This window comes from Ochotona princeps, chromosome 18 (assembly GCF_030435755.1).
Source record: "Ochotona princeps isolate mOchPri1 chromosome 18, mOchPri1.hap1, whole genome shotgun sequence".
Classification (NCBI taxonomy): domain Eukaryota; kingdom Metazoa; phylum Chordata; class Mammalia; order Lagomorpha; family Ochotonidae; genus Ochotona; species Ochotona princeps.
The window spans coordinates 18,764,311-18,779,151 of NC_080849.1; the positions used below are offsets into that span (position 1 = coordinate 18,764,311).

The 14,841-nt window shown below is 40.4% G+C and overlaps 1 protein-coding gene and 1 pseudogene across 2 annotated transcripts in view; both read right to left on the reverse strand.

Moving 5' to 3' along the window:
• ME2 (malic enzyme 2) overlaps positions 1-14,841 on the reverse strand; it is a 44,429-nt gene that overhangs the window by 7,388 nt on the left and 22,200 nt on the right. The window contains exons 4-13 of the mRNA XM_004579493.4: positions 14,358-14,507; positions 12,054-12,129; positions 10,805-10,966; positions 10,500-10,603; positions 8,200-8,309; positions 8,004-8,101; positions 7,647-7,760; positions 4,598-4,712; positions 2,604-2,746; positions 1,463-1,565 (exon numbers count right to left, since the gene is read on the reverse strand). Of these exons, the coding sequence (XP_004579550.1) occupies positions 1,463-1,565; positions 2,604-2,746; positions 4,598-4,712; positions 7,647-7,760; positions 8,004-8,101; positions 8,200-8,309; positions 10,500-10,603; positions 10,805-10,966; positions 12,054-12,129; positions 14,358-14,507 (1,175 nt within the window). The remainder of the gene's footprint in view (positions 1-1,462; positions 1,566-2,603; positions 2,747-4,597; positions 4,713-7,646; positions 7,761-8,003; positions 8,102-8,199; positions 8,310-10,499; positions 10,604-10,804; positions 10,967-12,053; positions 12,130-14,357; positions 14,508-14,841) is intronic.
• LOC105942704 (large ribosomal subunit protein eL43-like) lies at positions 345-697 on the reverse strand (annotated as a pseudogene). The gene has a single exon (XR_009247053.1). The product of XR_009247053.1 is annotated as a large ribosomal subunit protein eL43-like (transcript).

A 14,841-nucleotide genomic window follows, 5' to 3' on the forward strand; every position in this document is an offset into this window, starting at 1 on the left:
GGTGCCAGTTTGTATCCTGGCTGCTCCACTTTCCATCCAGCCCCCTGCTTATGGCCTGGGAAAGCAGTAGAAAGGTTGGCCCAAAATCTTGGGACCCTGCACCCACATGGGAGAACTTGAAGAAGCTCCTGGCTCCTGGCTTCGGATGGGCTCAGCTCCAGCCACTGCAGCCAGTTGGGGAGTGAACCAGCAGATGGAAGATCCCTCTGTCTCTCTTTCTCTCCATAAATCTTACTTTCCAATAGAAAAAAATAAATCTTAAAAAAAAAAACTTTGGGTTTTTGAAATTAAAAGAAAAGTTTCTTTCAGAAAAAATATTTTAAAGAATCTTTTTAGAAAAAATATTTTTTTTCTCGTAATATAAATTAACCCATTTATTAAAGGCTGCTGAGGTCTCCAAGTTGGCACCTCTACTGGGCTTTCAATTCCTTCAGTCCTCTGATGGCAGACTTAACTGTGACTGCGGAAGTGGTGTTGTAGGTCCAGGCGCCCCTGGCCACCGTCTTCATGCAGGAGCCACAGTGCCAGATGCCCACGGCGCGCCTCTTCATCTTTCTTTTGCTGCAGAAGGAGCAGGTGTACTTGGCGTGCTGGCTAATTTCAATCTTCTTCACCATCTTCCGGAGGGAGGCGCCGTAGTGGGTCCCTGGGTCCCGTATTTACCCACGATCCCGAACTTCTTGGTGTGTTTAGCCATGTCAACGCTACCGAGGTCCGAGCCCAGAGAGTAGAAAAAATATTTCAAGTCTACGGCCATACCACCCTGAACGCGCCCGATCTCATCTGATCTCAGAAGCTAAGCAGGGTCGGGCCTGGTTAGTACTTGGATGGGAGAAAAAATATTTCAGACTGATTTATTATTTGAAAGTCACAGTAACAGAGAGACAGAGAGAGGTCCTGCATCTGCTGGCTCACTCCTCGGATAGCTGTAATGGCCAGGGCTGGGCCAGGCTGCAGACAGGAGCTCCATCTGGTCTCCCATGTGGACAGCAGGAACACAAACACCCAGGCTGTCCTCTGCTGTCCTTCCTGGGCAACCAATGCAAGCTGGATTGGAAGTGAAACAGTCAGGAAACGAGCCGGAGCTCACAGGGCATGCCATTGTCAGAGGTAGCAGCTTCTCCCAATATGCCACAATGGCAGCCCTCCCCCAAATTTTAAAGTCCTTATGTAGTTTTTTTCTGTAACACACATTTTCCATAAACTTAACTGAGGATTTCCTTAAACTATGTTATTTGTATAATAAAAACAAATCTGCGTAACAATATGAAAAAAAGTTTTCAGAGTACATACAGCAAGCTGGCTATCCATAGCTCCTTATTAATATACTAACTCTCATATATTCATACCAAACTTCTAAAAATACTGTTGCTTCTATTCATTTCAAATGCTAAAGAATTACCTAGGATATTTTAATGGAATTAGCAATTTTTTCTATAACACAAGTAATGGTAACATTTACCTGGAAAAATATACACATTATTTCCTTGACCAGGAGTAAAGACTCGCCCATCTTCAAGTTTCACTGGCCCAAATGGACTGCCACTGGCAAACAAACACCGTCCCTGTCAACCAAAAGAAACAACGTCAAATTTATCTCTTTAATGTGGAGAGCAAATTGAACAGAATTCAGACAAAATTAAAGCATACGGTAAAGTAGATTGACATGTTACCACTTGGAATCATGGCCTAATTTACTGTATAGCATAATGCTACCATTAAAATTTTCAGATGTTCATTTTGTGCACAGTATATGTATGTTCAATATAGTTTAAAAATGTTAAGAAAATTTAAAAACTAAAAATTTCATTTTCTTAAAATACAGCCACTAAGTACCATGGGACAGAATGAAGACTGTTGTAAGCAGTGCAAGGGGCTTGCAAGACAGGGTGACAAAGTATGACCATGCCTGGAGCCCTGAGGAAGAGGCAGACCGAGGTCATGAACCAAGCAGAGACACTACTTGGTTACTGTTCAAAAACAGAACAACAACGAAACAGCCCCAGAGCAGCTTTAGGAGCACAATCTACCCCAGAGAGAATGAGCACCAAGGAAACCATACTGAGGCTCACCAGAGGCAAGAGCTTAAAACCCAGCGCTATCTCAAGAACAATAAAATGATGCCTGCAAAGTGGTGAAATTAAGGATCCCCCAGTTTTTATTTCTATGTTGACTGAAAAACATTGTTCAAAATCAAGGAGAAATACATTATCAAGAGAATTAGTCAGATCCATACAAAAGGGAGGTGTTCTACTGACAGAGGTCCAGACATTCAGGAAGGGAGAAATAGCAATGGGAAAAATAAAAATGTGGGCAAATCTCAACAAAAAACTTATAAAACCAGTAATCATGATTTGGGGGCTTAAAATAGAAAGAACACAAACGTGCAGCAGTAAGGTAGACAGTGTGAAAGCATGAAGTCATACAGTTAATTACTGTACAGGGTCAAGATAAGCAACAGAGGCAATAACTCACATCAGACCTTGACAACTCAAACCACGTGTTGCAGACCCTGGGGAGCCACTAAAAGAACTGTGCAAGAATGCACAACTAACAAGCTAATAGGAAACAACAGGGATACTCAATTACATGAGTATCAATACCTCTGTGAGTGTATATGCTTCCTCAGGGGTGCACTCAGCCTTTGCTGTAGGATTACTTAACGCAAATATGATAGGTCTTTCATTGATTCGGGCCATGGCTTTGATTACATCAGGAGTAAAAAGTCGGCCAGCACCAGCAACTCCTGTTGATGGAAGGCAGGGAAGAGAAAGAAGGCAGCTGCATTACAGGTACAACAAAGCAATTCTCAACAGTTTCTACTAAAGGCTTTGACCTGACAAAGCAAAAGTATTCATTCCCTTAGAAAGATGTTTGTATTGCTGAGAATGCTGTAGGAAAGCAATTTCAAATCTGAAAATTCCAAAATACTAGTAAGTTCCCATGTGTCTACTGTCTACTATGCACACAGTACATTACAGGAAACAGAAAATAATTAAGAATAATTTCCATCGCTGACTAAAATTGCAAAGATGAAATTTACAACATAGATAATTCTCAAGGATGTTAGAATAAGTAAATCAGCTAGTTACACGAGATAAATACTGTCTGATTCCACTTACATGAGACACCTAGAGCCTCACACAGAAGCAAACAGCAGAGCTGTGGCTGCCCAGGGCTAGGGAAATGAAGAACTGTTGTTTAACGGGCACAGCATCTGAGTTTCCCAAGATGGAAACAGTCCTGGAGACTATCTCCACAGTGACTTAAATGCATTGTTGTATCCAGGTAAAAATGTTTAAGCCAGAGTACTTCATGCTATGCATACTCTTTCACAATTAAAACATCTTTTTAATGGCAGTCAGCATTGTGGCGCAACGAGTTAACCCATAATCTGCAATGCTGGCATTACATATGGGTGCCGTTTGAGTCACGGCAGTTCCATATTGGATTCAGCTTGCTGCTAATGCACCTGGAAAAATAGCCAAAAATGGACCAAGTGCTTAGGCCCCTGCCTCAATTTGGGCAACATGGTACAAGCTCCAGGCTTCTAGCTTCAGCTTGGCAAGCCCGGACAGCTGCAATCATTTGGAGAGTGAACCAGCACATAAAAAAATTCTCTTTTTCTCTTATTTCGTGCTCTCCTTAACTCTGCCTTTCAAATGGATAAAAAATAAATCTTAAAAAGAAATGCACTTTCTTGATACAGTTGCTTCACCTTTTATTATCATGTCCCAGACACTATACCAGACCATGAGAATATAAAAATGAGTATACTGCAGGCAGATTACAGTAAATAGAAAATCATAACATGGTGACAGGAGCTAGCACAAAAGTGCCCTGTGGGGAGATGGAGAGCCCGTGGTACCTCGGTTGAGTACTTGTCTAATCCACCCAGTAAGAACATTTTTCGTCATTTTTCCTTTCCCCTCTCAGGGTGGGGAGACTCAGTGTACCAATTCTTAGGTATTGATACTAAGTTTTCACAGAAACAGACTGAGAGATATAAGATTTCTTTTGCTCCAAAACGAACTGTGAGTTCTAAGCAACAAGGAAGTGGCTACAGATATTTTTCTGACCATAGGAACCTACTCTTTATGACCATATTATACTACTTAACAGGTTAGTAGAACTCTTACATGAAGCCAATAAAACACAAGGATTGTAGATTTCAATCCACAGGTAGAAGCTTAACAACTCCACTTTAAAGAATCTGACATTTCCTGCTGAGAACATGCCTTGCTGGTATAGTCTGATGTCAGGTGTGCAATGCCTGCCTCAAACACACGGCAAGCTTTCATCTTTGTTGCCAAAGAATATCTTTTGACTATGCCCAAGATTTTCCTGGTGTAGTCTGTAAAATAACCTTAGTCTTGGTCAGGGTTGAGCTAAACAATCTTATCAACTCTAAAAGCAAAACATGATTTGCTGCACAGTTTCTAACACTTACAAGTAACAAACTGTGGACTCTCATGGATGCAATCAAAAAGCTATCACAAGAACATATGCTGGAAGCTAGGTAAATCTACCAGTTTATTTCTAGTAATTACACATGACAGCACAGTTAATAGAATGATTTGCCAACAGCTTTACTTACCAATTATGGCTGATGGCTTAAGTATATTCACTGCATCTTCAAAAGTGTCAGGTATACTCTCTGGAGCTGAGTGAGCAAATGGCTCCTGATGACTGTCTATGTCATCTTTCCGTCCCTGAAGTTTTAAATGAAATACAAACTTCTAGTAAATGCACATAGAGAATTAAGTGAGAAGACTTCACTACAAACTACACACTGTTTCTATGCAAATGTCTTTAGGGGAGAGTGCTTGGTGCAGAGGTTAAGATGCTGCTTGCGGGGAGGAGTGGAGTTGTGGTTCAGGGGATAATGCTGTCACTTGCAATGAAACCACCACATTAGAGGCTCCAGATGGAATCCCAGCTGCTCCATTTCTAATGCAACTTTCTGTTAATATGCTTGGGAAAGCAGCAGAGGATGTCTTGTAAGCTTGGGCACCAGCACTCATGCAGAAGATGTAAATAAGTTCCTTGCTCCTTGCTTCGGCCTGGCCCAACCCTTTGAGGACTGAACCAGCAGATACAAGACCTCTCTGTCTCCCTCTCTTCCTGTAACTCTACTTTCAAATCAATTAATCAACAATAATTTTTTAAGATGCTGCTTTGGGGGCCTGGCATGGAGGCCTAGTGGCTAAAGTCCTCGCCTTGTATGAGCCAGGATCCAATATGGGCACCGGTTCTAGTCCTGGTGGTCCCGCTTCCCATCCAGCTCCCTGCTTGTGGCCTGGGAAAGCAGTCAAGGATGGCCTAAAGCCTTGGGACCCTGCACCCGCGTGGAAAACACAGAGGAGGCTCCTGGGTTAGGAGCAGCTCAGCTCTGGCTGTTGTGGCCACTTGGAGAGTGAATCACAGGATGGGATATCTTCCTCTGTCTCTCCTCCTCTCCATATATCTGACTTTCCAATAAAAATAGATAAATCTTAAAAAAAAAAGATGGTGCTTTGGATGTCCACATCTTATATTAGATGCCTGGCTTCAAATCTGGGTTTTGTTCCTGATTCCAGCTTATTAATGGACATTCTAGAAGGCAGCAGATGATTCAGGGGAACTAGACTGAGTTCTTGGCTTCTAGTTCAGCCTGGCCCAGCCCAGGCTACCATAGACATTGGGGTAATGAACCAGTAAATGGGATACACGTCTTTGTCACTTCAACTTTCTAATTCATTCATTAGTTAATTAAACAAATTCCATTATACTCAGGTATTTTCTATTTCTAAAAATATCACTTACTCTGAAGTCATACTAAATCTCAAATGCTATAAAAACCTACAATCCTTTAATTGGGCTAGAGGAGTGAGAAACATACTGAAGCTGCAGGTGCACGGGGATTCTCACAGTGTGGAGGTTAACATAGCACAGCCATTGACATACATTCATTCCAGACCTGACCTAGCAGTGTGACAGTAACAAAATACTTGATGACAATCTTCTGCACAGGGGCTGGCACTGTGGTGTGTCAGGTAAAGGTGTGATACAACACAGGCATCACTTCTGATCCAACTCCCTGCTAAAGGTATGGGAAAAACAGCAAAGATGGCCCAAGTGCTTGGGTCCCTGCCACCCCACGGCAGATCTGGAAGAAGGTCCTGGCTCATGGCTTTGGCCTGGCCCAACCCTGGCCATTGTGGCCATCTAGGGAGTGAACTAGCAAATGGAAGATATTCTCTTTATATAAGCATCTCCATCCCTCTAAATAAATCTTTCAAATAAATAATCTTTAATAAAATTAGCAATGCACAAAGAAGCACTAGTGATACACCAGCAGACATATATACATATTCCCTCAAAGCATGCACTCTCTTAAATTCTTGTATTTTGTGCACTAGTAAATATGGTAGCTCAGTTTTACAGGGCAGACAGCACAGTTCTGAGATTTGGGTTTCACAGTCAGGCCATGGGGTTGAATCCCACCTCCACCACTTACAAGGTGAGGATCTTGGAAAAGTCTCCTGACCTTTTTAAACCTCAGTCTCCTCATGTGTGAAACTTCATAGGATTTCTGAGATGATTAAAGGAGGTAATAAAATGTGAAGTCTTACCACAACGGCTAATACATTTGAAACTACTAGTATTTTACATGTAATTTATGCACGTGCAGAGTTCCTACTACATACACTACTTTTACTTTTCTGTACTATTAAAATATTGGTACTATTTATGAACAGGATAGCAGAACTGAAGCAAAGTCCACTGACAGTTTGCTCCACAGAAGATAATGGCAATTAACTATCGCACGGCTCCCACAGACACACACAAAAACACAGGAGCATTATGTATCAAACAGGTTCAACTCTGAAACAGTTCGGTGTCATTCTCAGTGTTACACAGTGTAACACCTAAGCAAATGAAAAGTATGAACAAAGAAGGCTGGCAAGCCCAAGGGCACTAAACCAATTGGGGAGAGTTCTTTATTACCCTAGGAATGGCATCAGGAATGCAGGTGTTTTTTCTGACAAAGGGGTCCACAGATTTTTACCAGACTGCTATAAGGATTATGACTTCCAAAAGGTTAAAGAATTTCTGCTCAAATCTCAGATGCACTGCTAATAATCTAACAAGGATGCTCCAAGCTCCTATTAATAACTTAGGTTTAGAAGAGTCAAATCCTTGGACATTCTTGCACAATGGCTATTTGATTTCTTAAACAGTCAGAGAACAAAGAATAAAATTTGCTGCCAACATAGAGGCTGTTGATTGAAATATGAAGCAAGTCTTAAAAAAAAAAAGTGAGTGGGGAATCTCTGTAGAGATCACAACAGAAGGTACCTAATTGGTACAAACAATCCAGCGAGTCAAGATTTGTAAAAAACTGAATATTTTTAAAAATTGAACTAAAAACATACTAGTTAAAACCACACACGTTAACCACACAAATTAAAAACAGCACGACTTCTGCCTGTAACACCAGAATCCTGCCTGTGACGACAGGCCCACCCCTGACCAACATAACTATTTGCGGAAAGAATCACGGGATAAAAACGCTCTCTCCCTTTTCCTCTCCCTCTCTAAATTCTCAAGTAAATAAATAAATCTTAAACACCTTCTGCTTCTCCAGGTTTTAAACACCTTACCTTAATTAATAAACCATACTTGTCGAACATCCAAATTTTCTTTCGTGCTTCTTCTTCTGAGAGGCCATTTTCCATCATAGACATAACTATAAGATTTGCAATTCCAAGAGCAGCCTGCCCAACAAAACAGAAAGACCAGAGAATGGTGTAATGTTTAAATTTCTTTATATACGAAGATTATGTTATGAGGCGTACTTAGATATTCTCCTCTTAAAAATCACAAACTAATTTGTTATGATAGTTTCTCTAAAATTTAATGTTATTTTATATTCTTTTAAAAACATAAACACTATCCAATTTTCCAATTCTAAATAGAAAGTGTTGTTTTTAAACTCTAAAAAGCTTATAAAAACTTACCTCTCCTGCTCCAAGAAATAAGATTTTGTGTTCTGAGATGGATTTACTGATAACTTTTTGTGCTGCAAGAAGACCTGCTAGAGCTACTGCAGCTGTCCCTGTAAGGAAAATAAAGAATTAAGCCAAAAATTACATCCTCAAAACATTTTAAAAGCAGAAATAAAAAACTTTTAAAAAAATCTGCTTTTTGCTTTACCTTGAATATCATCATTGAAAGTACAGTATTTTTCTCGATATTTTCTCAAAAACCTGAATGCATTATGATTCCCAAAGTCTTCAAATTGAATAAGTGTGTTCCGGCCATATCTAGAAACAGCAAAATTCATAATGCTTGCGTTGAAAATACCACAACTACACAGTTTTCCTAATATTCTTTATGCTAGCATTTAAAAATGCTATCATGCTACTTCAGTTAGGGCTATCTGAACATTTTCAGAACCAGGGAAGAGAAGACCCAAAACACAGAATCCACCACTCATCAAAACGGAATGGGAAAGAACGAAAGGAAAGGCAAGGGGAACAGGAAGGGAAGAAGGAGCAATGGGTACTTAAATACCATGTAGCACCACGATGGGCCAATGGAATACTGACTTTTATAAACATTTCTAAGAGCCTAGGAGGGTAGCCAGCATGTGTAAGTGCTAAATAGCTTCCTGAACAGGAAAGAGACTCTTTGGATCTCAGTCCCAAAAAGTATGTATTTGTTATATAGTCTCATTACACTAATAGTTAAACTACATCACAGGCACGTATATATGAAATAGTTTTAAGAAAATATCTGCTGTATTCCAATCTGGGTGAGCCTGAACAGAAGGCGGGATTCAAGTTGGGCTCTGAAAGAGGGGCAAAATGTAAACATGTAGGAAGAAAAGTATGGTGTACTTTGGTGACCCTGAATTTTCAACATTCTTGACTTTACACTCAGAGTTTACCAAGAGTCTCCAAAGCATTCATGAAAAATGCTATTACAGATTTTAAAAAATTACACCAAGATCAACTTAATCTTTTAATTTTCCTTTTTCCATCAGCTTTTGGGAGTATACATGTACACTGAAGGTAAGACCCAAGCTGGTTAAGGTAGTCTAGGGACAAACACAGGAGAATCCCTGAATGTCAAACTAGAGGCAGAGCCTTTTACTGCATGCCCATAGAATCACTGAAGGCTGTAGAGAAGGGAAGAATTCACATAAAGACCTAAAACAAAACAAAACAAAACAAAAAAACACTGGTGAGGGACAGCACAAGTGGGAGTGGAGACAGCAGCATCTAGGAAGTCACTGTGTGGTCAGGGTAAGGGATCCGAGAGAGAAGCTACAAGAAGCAAAAAGGACACCTATGAGACACCAGAAGAAACAGACGGACATCGGTCGTGAGGATCAGCTGGGGGAGAGGCAGCTACCCTGGCCAGGCAGCCATGTGGATACTAGCTGATTGCCCAAGGGGAACAGGAGGGAGAGAGAGGGGGATGACAATTTCTGGGAAGATGAAAGGTCCAGTGTTGGGTACATCAAGTTTACTCTGAAAATGAATGAACTTTTGAGTAGCTTCTACATGCCAGTAATTTAAAGTGCGGTCCTCAGATGATACAGGTAAAAAGCTCAGAATGTATATCCAATGGCAAGAAAAAAACCATTGACAAAATGTTTGTCAGTGCAAACAAAACAGTGTAAACAGCTGTAAACAATCAATTTAGTGTTAAGAAAACTGAAGATGAAATAGCAAGGCTGTGACAGCAGAAAAGAGACAAGTTTGAGGCACTACAGGGAGTCCACCAACCGGGGTGGAGCAGTAGTCAGCTGCGCCAGGGTGGATGGTGCAGGCAAAGGGTGGGAGATGACAGCATAGTGGGTGTTACTGCATTAATGGAGGCTGAGAGGACCAAGAGACTGCTTGGGGAGGGGAGCTATTTAGTTTGGGACACCAATGTGAGACAGCAGCAGAATGTTCTAATGGAAGATTCTAGAGGTTACAAAATGCAGATCTCAGAAACGCAAAAGGACTACATGGATGGGTGTTCCACACACATATGTCATGGCTTACAAGACTCAGGAAAAGGACTGTACAGTAATCTACATAGTAAGGCAGAGAGCAAAGCAGTAGTGAAAATGACAGAGATGGCTGGGAGAAACGGTCAAGAGAATAGCACTCTGAGCAGACAGCAGAAGACCTGGTCCATTCTGCAAGGAGGTGCAGACAGAGCACCAGAGACCCAGACAATCAAACACTGGAAGCTGCAGGTGAGCCTCGTGGCATAGCAGGGTGGGCCTGGATGCCAAGGGCCGAGAGGAGGCCTGAGTAGTGGGTGCAGGCTTCCCTTGAGATGCTGGATAGCTCATGAAGAAAAGCATATCCCAGCAGCAGGAGAGCGCGCAAATCCTCCCAACTGCATCTCCTGCTCATCTTCGCAAGAGACACAGGAAAACAAAACGCAACTAACACTCCTTTCCTATTGGAATTACAGCTGCTTTCATACACACCACCTTCATAAGAAAATACCTGTCAGTAATAGCTTTCATAAACTCATCAATCAGTTCATCATAAAGTTGTGAACGGTCTCGCTTCTGGTACAAGCCCATGTAAAATGGATCTTTCAGGAGTGACTACAAAAGAAAACAAATGGAAAAACAAATCACTGATTATATAATCAACTAAGACATAAATTTAAAACATAGAAACATCACTAATATAATCTTTTAAACTTTACTGCCCTAATTCAAGAAACTTCAGTCTCCTTTGTTATGCCTTCAAAAGAACGTAACAAAATTTCAAGTAAGATCAAAGGGGAAAATGGTTTTACTTACCACATTATCAGTGCCCACGTCAATACACACAGGTAGGCATCTATCTGGTCGTATTCCTGCACAGGCTGTGTACAAACAAAGCTTTCCTACTGGAATTCCCATACCATAGACACCCAGATCTCCAAGACCCAGAATTCTTTCTCCATCAGTCACCACAACAGCCTTAATTATTAAAAAAAAAAAAAAAAAAAAAAAAAAATTAGAAGACGTCAAAAATGGGTCCCTAAAGAGAAGCATTTTAAAAAGATGGATTTTCTTCATGTATTTTTCACGTGCTTTTTAAAAAGTAAAACTGTTTCTTGGCTAACTTCCAATGTAAATCGACCAAGCATACCTAACATTCTAAGATTTCTGCCTATTAAGAGACATCAAAAATAGAATGAACTAAATACGATTTTTCTCTCAGTCTGCTTTAGGAAATGAATTCTTCCGGCTACAGGGCCAACTTATTTCCAGAAAGATTTGATATACGGGACAGGTGAAGAGCATTTTAATGAACAGCTTGCCACAAAGAAAATACAAGTCTGCAAAGAAACAGCAGCTACTTCAGCATAATCACCCGGGCCCAGCAAGAAAAGCCTCCGCACGGTACAAGAGAAGATCATCTAGGAAAAACATACACACCATCCCGCTGGGGCTTGAGGTGAGATGGTGGACTTGTCTAAACACATTTTTCTAGATTATTCAAACTGATAATTTGTCATGTGTACTTTGGTAAGGAAAATATATGTGATAATGGTGAATAAGGTTATCACTCATAGTAAACCAAAAATTCTATTCAACACCTTCAAATAAGTTATGACATTTTATTTTATGAAAGACAACCAGATTGACCAAGGCTTCCAGTTGCTAAATCTGGTAAGGACCTAACTGATCTTAGGTTTAAAAGGAAAAAAGCACAACCAATGCTCTCCAACACCATCTACAGTAGGATTGAGTGACACTCTTGTGTATTCCTCCACCCTGGAATAACAACAGTGAAACACAAAAGGAATGTGGAGTAAGCAGAAGGGGTGTGAATCGTGAGCAGGTCCACCTTGTGCTTCAGCTCCAATTACCCACTCAGAGACAAGCTCTACACCACTAAATAACTACTAGTGTTATCAGTCTCTCAAGTAGAAAGCATTCAACTGCACATACATCAGTGCAAATAACTCAGAGGAACAATACAAAACCACTCTGGGGGATGGATGAGTAACTTACATGGAAGGAGAAAGCATTAAGAAGAGGAGGATTATGCTAGGAGTACCTTAACATGATTTTCTGGCCAGTTATCCACAATTGATCTAACATGACCTCTGTCTGAGATTGAAATAAACAATCCCCTGCAACAGAACAAAAACACTTTTGCATTTCACAAGTTTTTGGTTTGTTTCTAAGTTTCTGTTCATAACTGGAATAATCAGATATTTTAATAACATCAAGACACAGTATATTTTCCAAGCAGATTTCTGCTAAGTCACACTGGTTTGTTTTCTATCACTTAATTTGATTTCAAACTGTAATTAATTGTTCATCCAGCAGCTACTATGAAGAACATCTGAATCCAGAAGAAAATTATTTACATCTTACTGTTCAAATAAATTTAAGATACTGCTGGAAAAATCAAAGAAAAGATTAATCACCACTATAAGAGCACATAATAAGCCAAGCATATTACTGTCAAACACCTTTGTAACTGAAAACAGAAAATCTGAAGGATAAAGGAGGGAAGAAAACTGCAGTGAATTCACACAGAAAATGACACTTGAAGTATCGGAACAAAGGGAACTTATTTTTATTTTATTTTCATCAAAAAATTAAAACAGGGTGTATTTGTCATGCAAAATATGCTGATTTGACATACACCCTGGACTAACAAAAGCTAATTTTAAACATAATATACTGGCATCTAATTCCTCTAGTCAATCTAGGTTTCAAAAAAAAAAAAAAAAAAAAAAAACACAGTAATAATAGGAGACAATGACAGAGAAAAAAGGAAATATAACTTCTAGAAAACAGGTCTGGGAAAGGTCCCACTGCCCTTGAACGAGGGTCCTTCACCAGGGATCTGGATTTATCTGGCTTAGAATTCAGATATATCAACCAACTGAGATTTACTGATCATATTTTGTGTAAAAAACCACAAGAGAATCCCCAGAGTGTACTGCATCAGTGATATTCAGGCCCTACCCAAGCGCCACGTCCTTCAGGCCTCCTGTCAGCTCCCACGAACACCAGAATCACACCAGGGGCAGTCACACCTTCGCTCATGCCCAGAGAGCCTGAGCCAGGGTGGGGCGGGGCAACAGTCGTTTTAGCTGCCCTGCCTCATCCAGATGGAGCCACTGCCCCAGGAAGACAGTACAGACAAGCTCAACAGCTCGGTCTCATAGAAATGTTTTAGACTTGCCCATAGGTTACAATGACGGTGTCTTCTAGGGAATGTCTGCAGCACAATCATTACAGAGGCTGTCCACAATAATTTGGACCACTTCAAGACTTTTGCTTTTTCATCAGAACCTTGGAGATGGAAGAGGCACGGTAGTTGGCAGACATCAACATTTTAGATATGCCTCACAACATTTCTCATGCACAGGGAGGTTTGACAGCCACCAGGCTACTTGAGAGGATACAGAAGATTCATGTTACTAGACCTTATTTGAACTAATACGTTAAATCAGCATGTTAACTGGGCAGGGGTAAAACACATAGGCTAGAGGAGTAAGTTAAGAAAATTCACACTGAGAAAAGACAGCATTTATATAAGATAATAATTTAAGTTTAAAAAGAAGTATCATGGGGCAGGTGTCTCCCCTAGCAGCTAACATGCTACATTCAAATCAGAGTGCCTGGGTTCAACATCCCTGCTTCCTGCCAAGGTTGACTCCAGGAGACAACAGCGATGGCTCAGGTGACTGAGGTCCTCTCAGCCACAGGAGATCCCTAGATTGAGCTCTCAGTTCCAGCGCTGGCCCTGGCCAGGGGTCACTGGAAGTATTTGTGGAGTGAATCAAGGCAACTCTCTCTCTGCACAGCACAGCTCTGTGACAGGCTCTGCTATTTGGAGGGATCCCTCTAGCACATGGAGGGATCATATGGCTTATCCTAGAACCCCACTCAATGGTCGGGGTCAGTACTCTTTTCACATTTTTATCTGCAGGTGTACAACCATTTAAAGTAAAAATTCAACATTTACTAACAACAGAAATGAATGCTGGTAGAGGATGAGGATGAACCAATCCCTTTCCCTGCCAGAACGTCAAATATTTTAATGAAGATTCCAAAGAATCTGTCACCACAATTAAGACTTTTAATTTTTGGTACACAGAGCATACAATTCCTCTAATAATCCAATGATTTAAAGGAAGTTAGGAATGAATGCTTCTGCTTCCACATGAACGTGTCATATTTTTACTGGCCCTTTCCAACTCCAATTAAGCTTTTAAGAATTGGGAAATGTAATCTGGGTTAAGACTATAACCCACAAATTTAAGAAGCAGAATAGATGTTATTAAGATTTTCTCTTACACAGTAATCACCTACATGTATGTTTGTAAAACAGAAGGCTTACTTGGGTCTTCTAAAGATGTGTCCATACTGACAGCAGGCAAGACCAACTGTTGGGGTGTATACAATTGGCATGAGACTTTCAATGTCATCTTGCAATATCCTGTAAAACAATTTCTCATTTCTTTCTTGTATTCCCATTATATAGATGTATCTGAAATGAAGCAGAGGAAATAATATTCAAGCCAGCCCATGTTATGTTAAAATAATTGCACCTTACTTCTACATCAGAAAGAAAGAAAATTCTGAATTATTACTGCTTAACACAGAGGACTAAAACCAACAGAACTATAAATGCACTGAACAGTAGAGGATGATAAAAATGAAGACAGAAACACTAGTTGAAATTTGCTGTGCCCTTACTGTGAGCTGGGCTTAATAAAATGCGAAGGCAACCATGAGGCCCTCACTCTAAGGAATAAATCTTCAGATTCTGACAGGTGGGTAAACAAACAGAATGAAGCAGCATATATCCAAATGCTCACTAA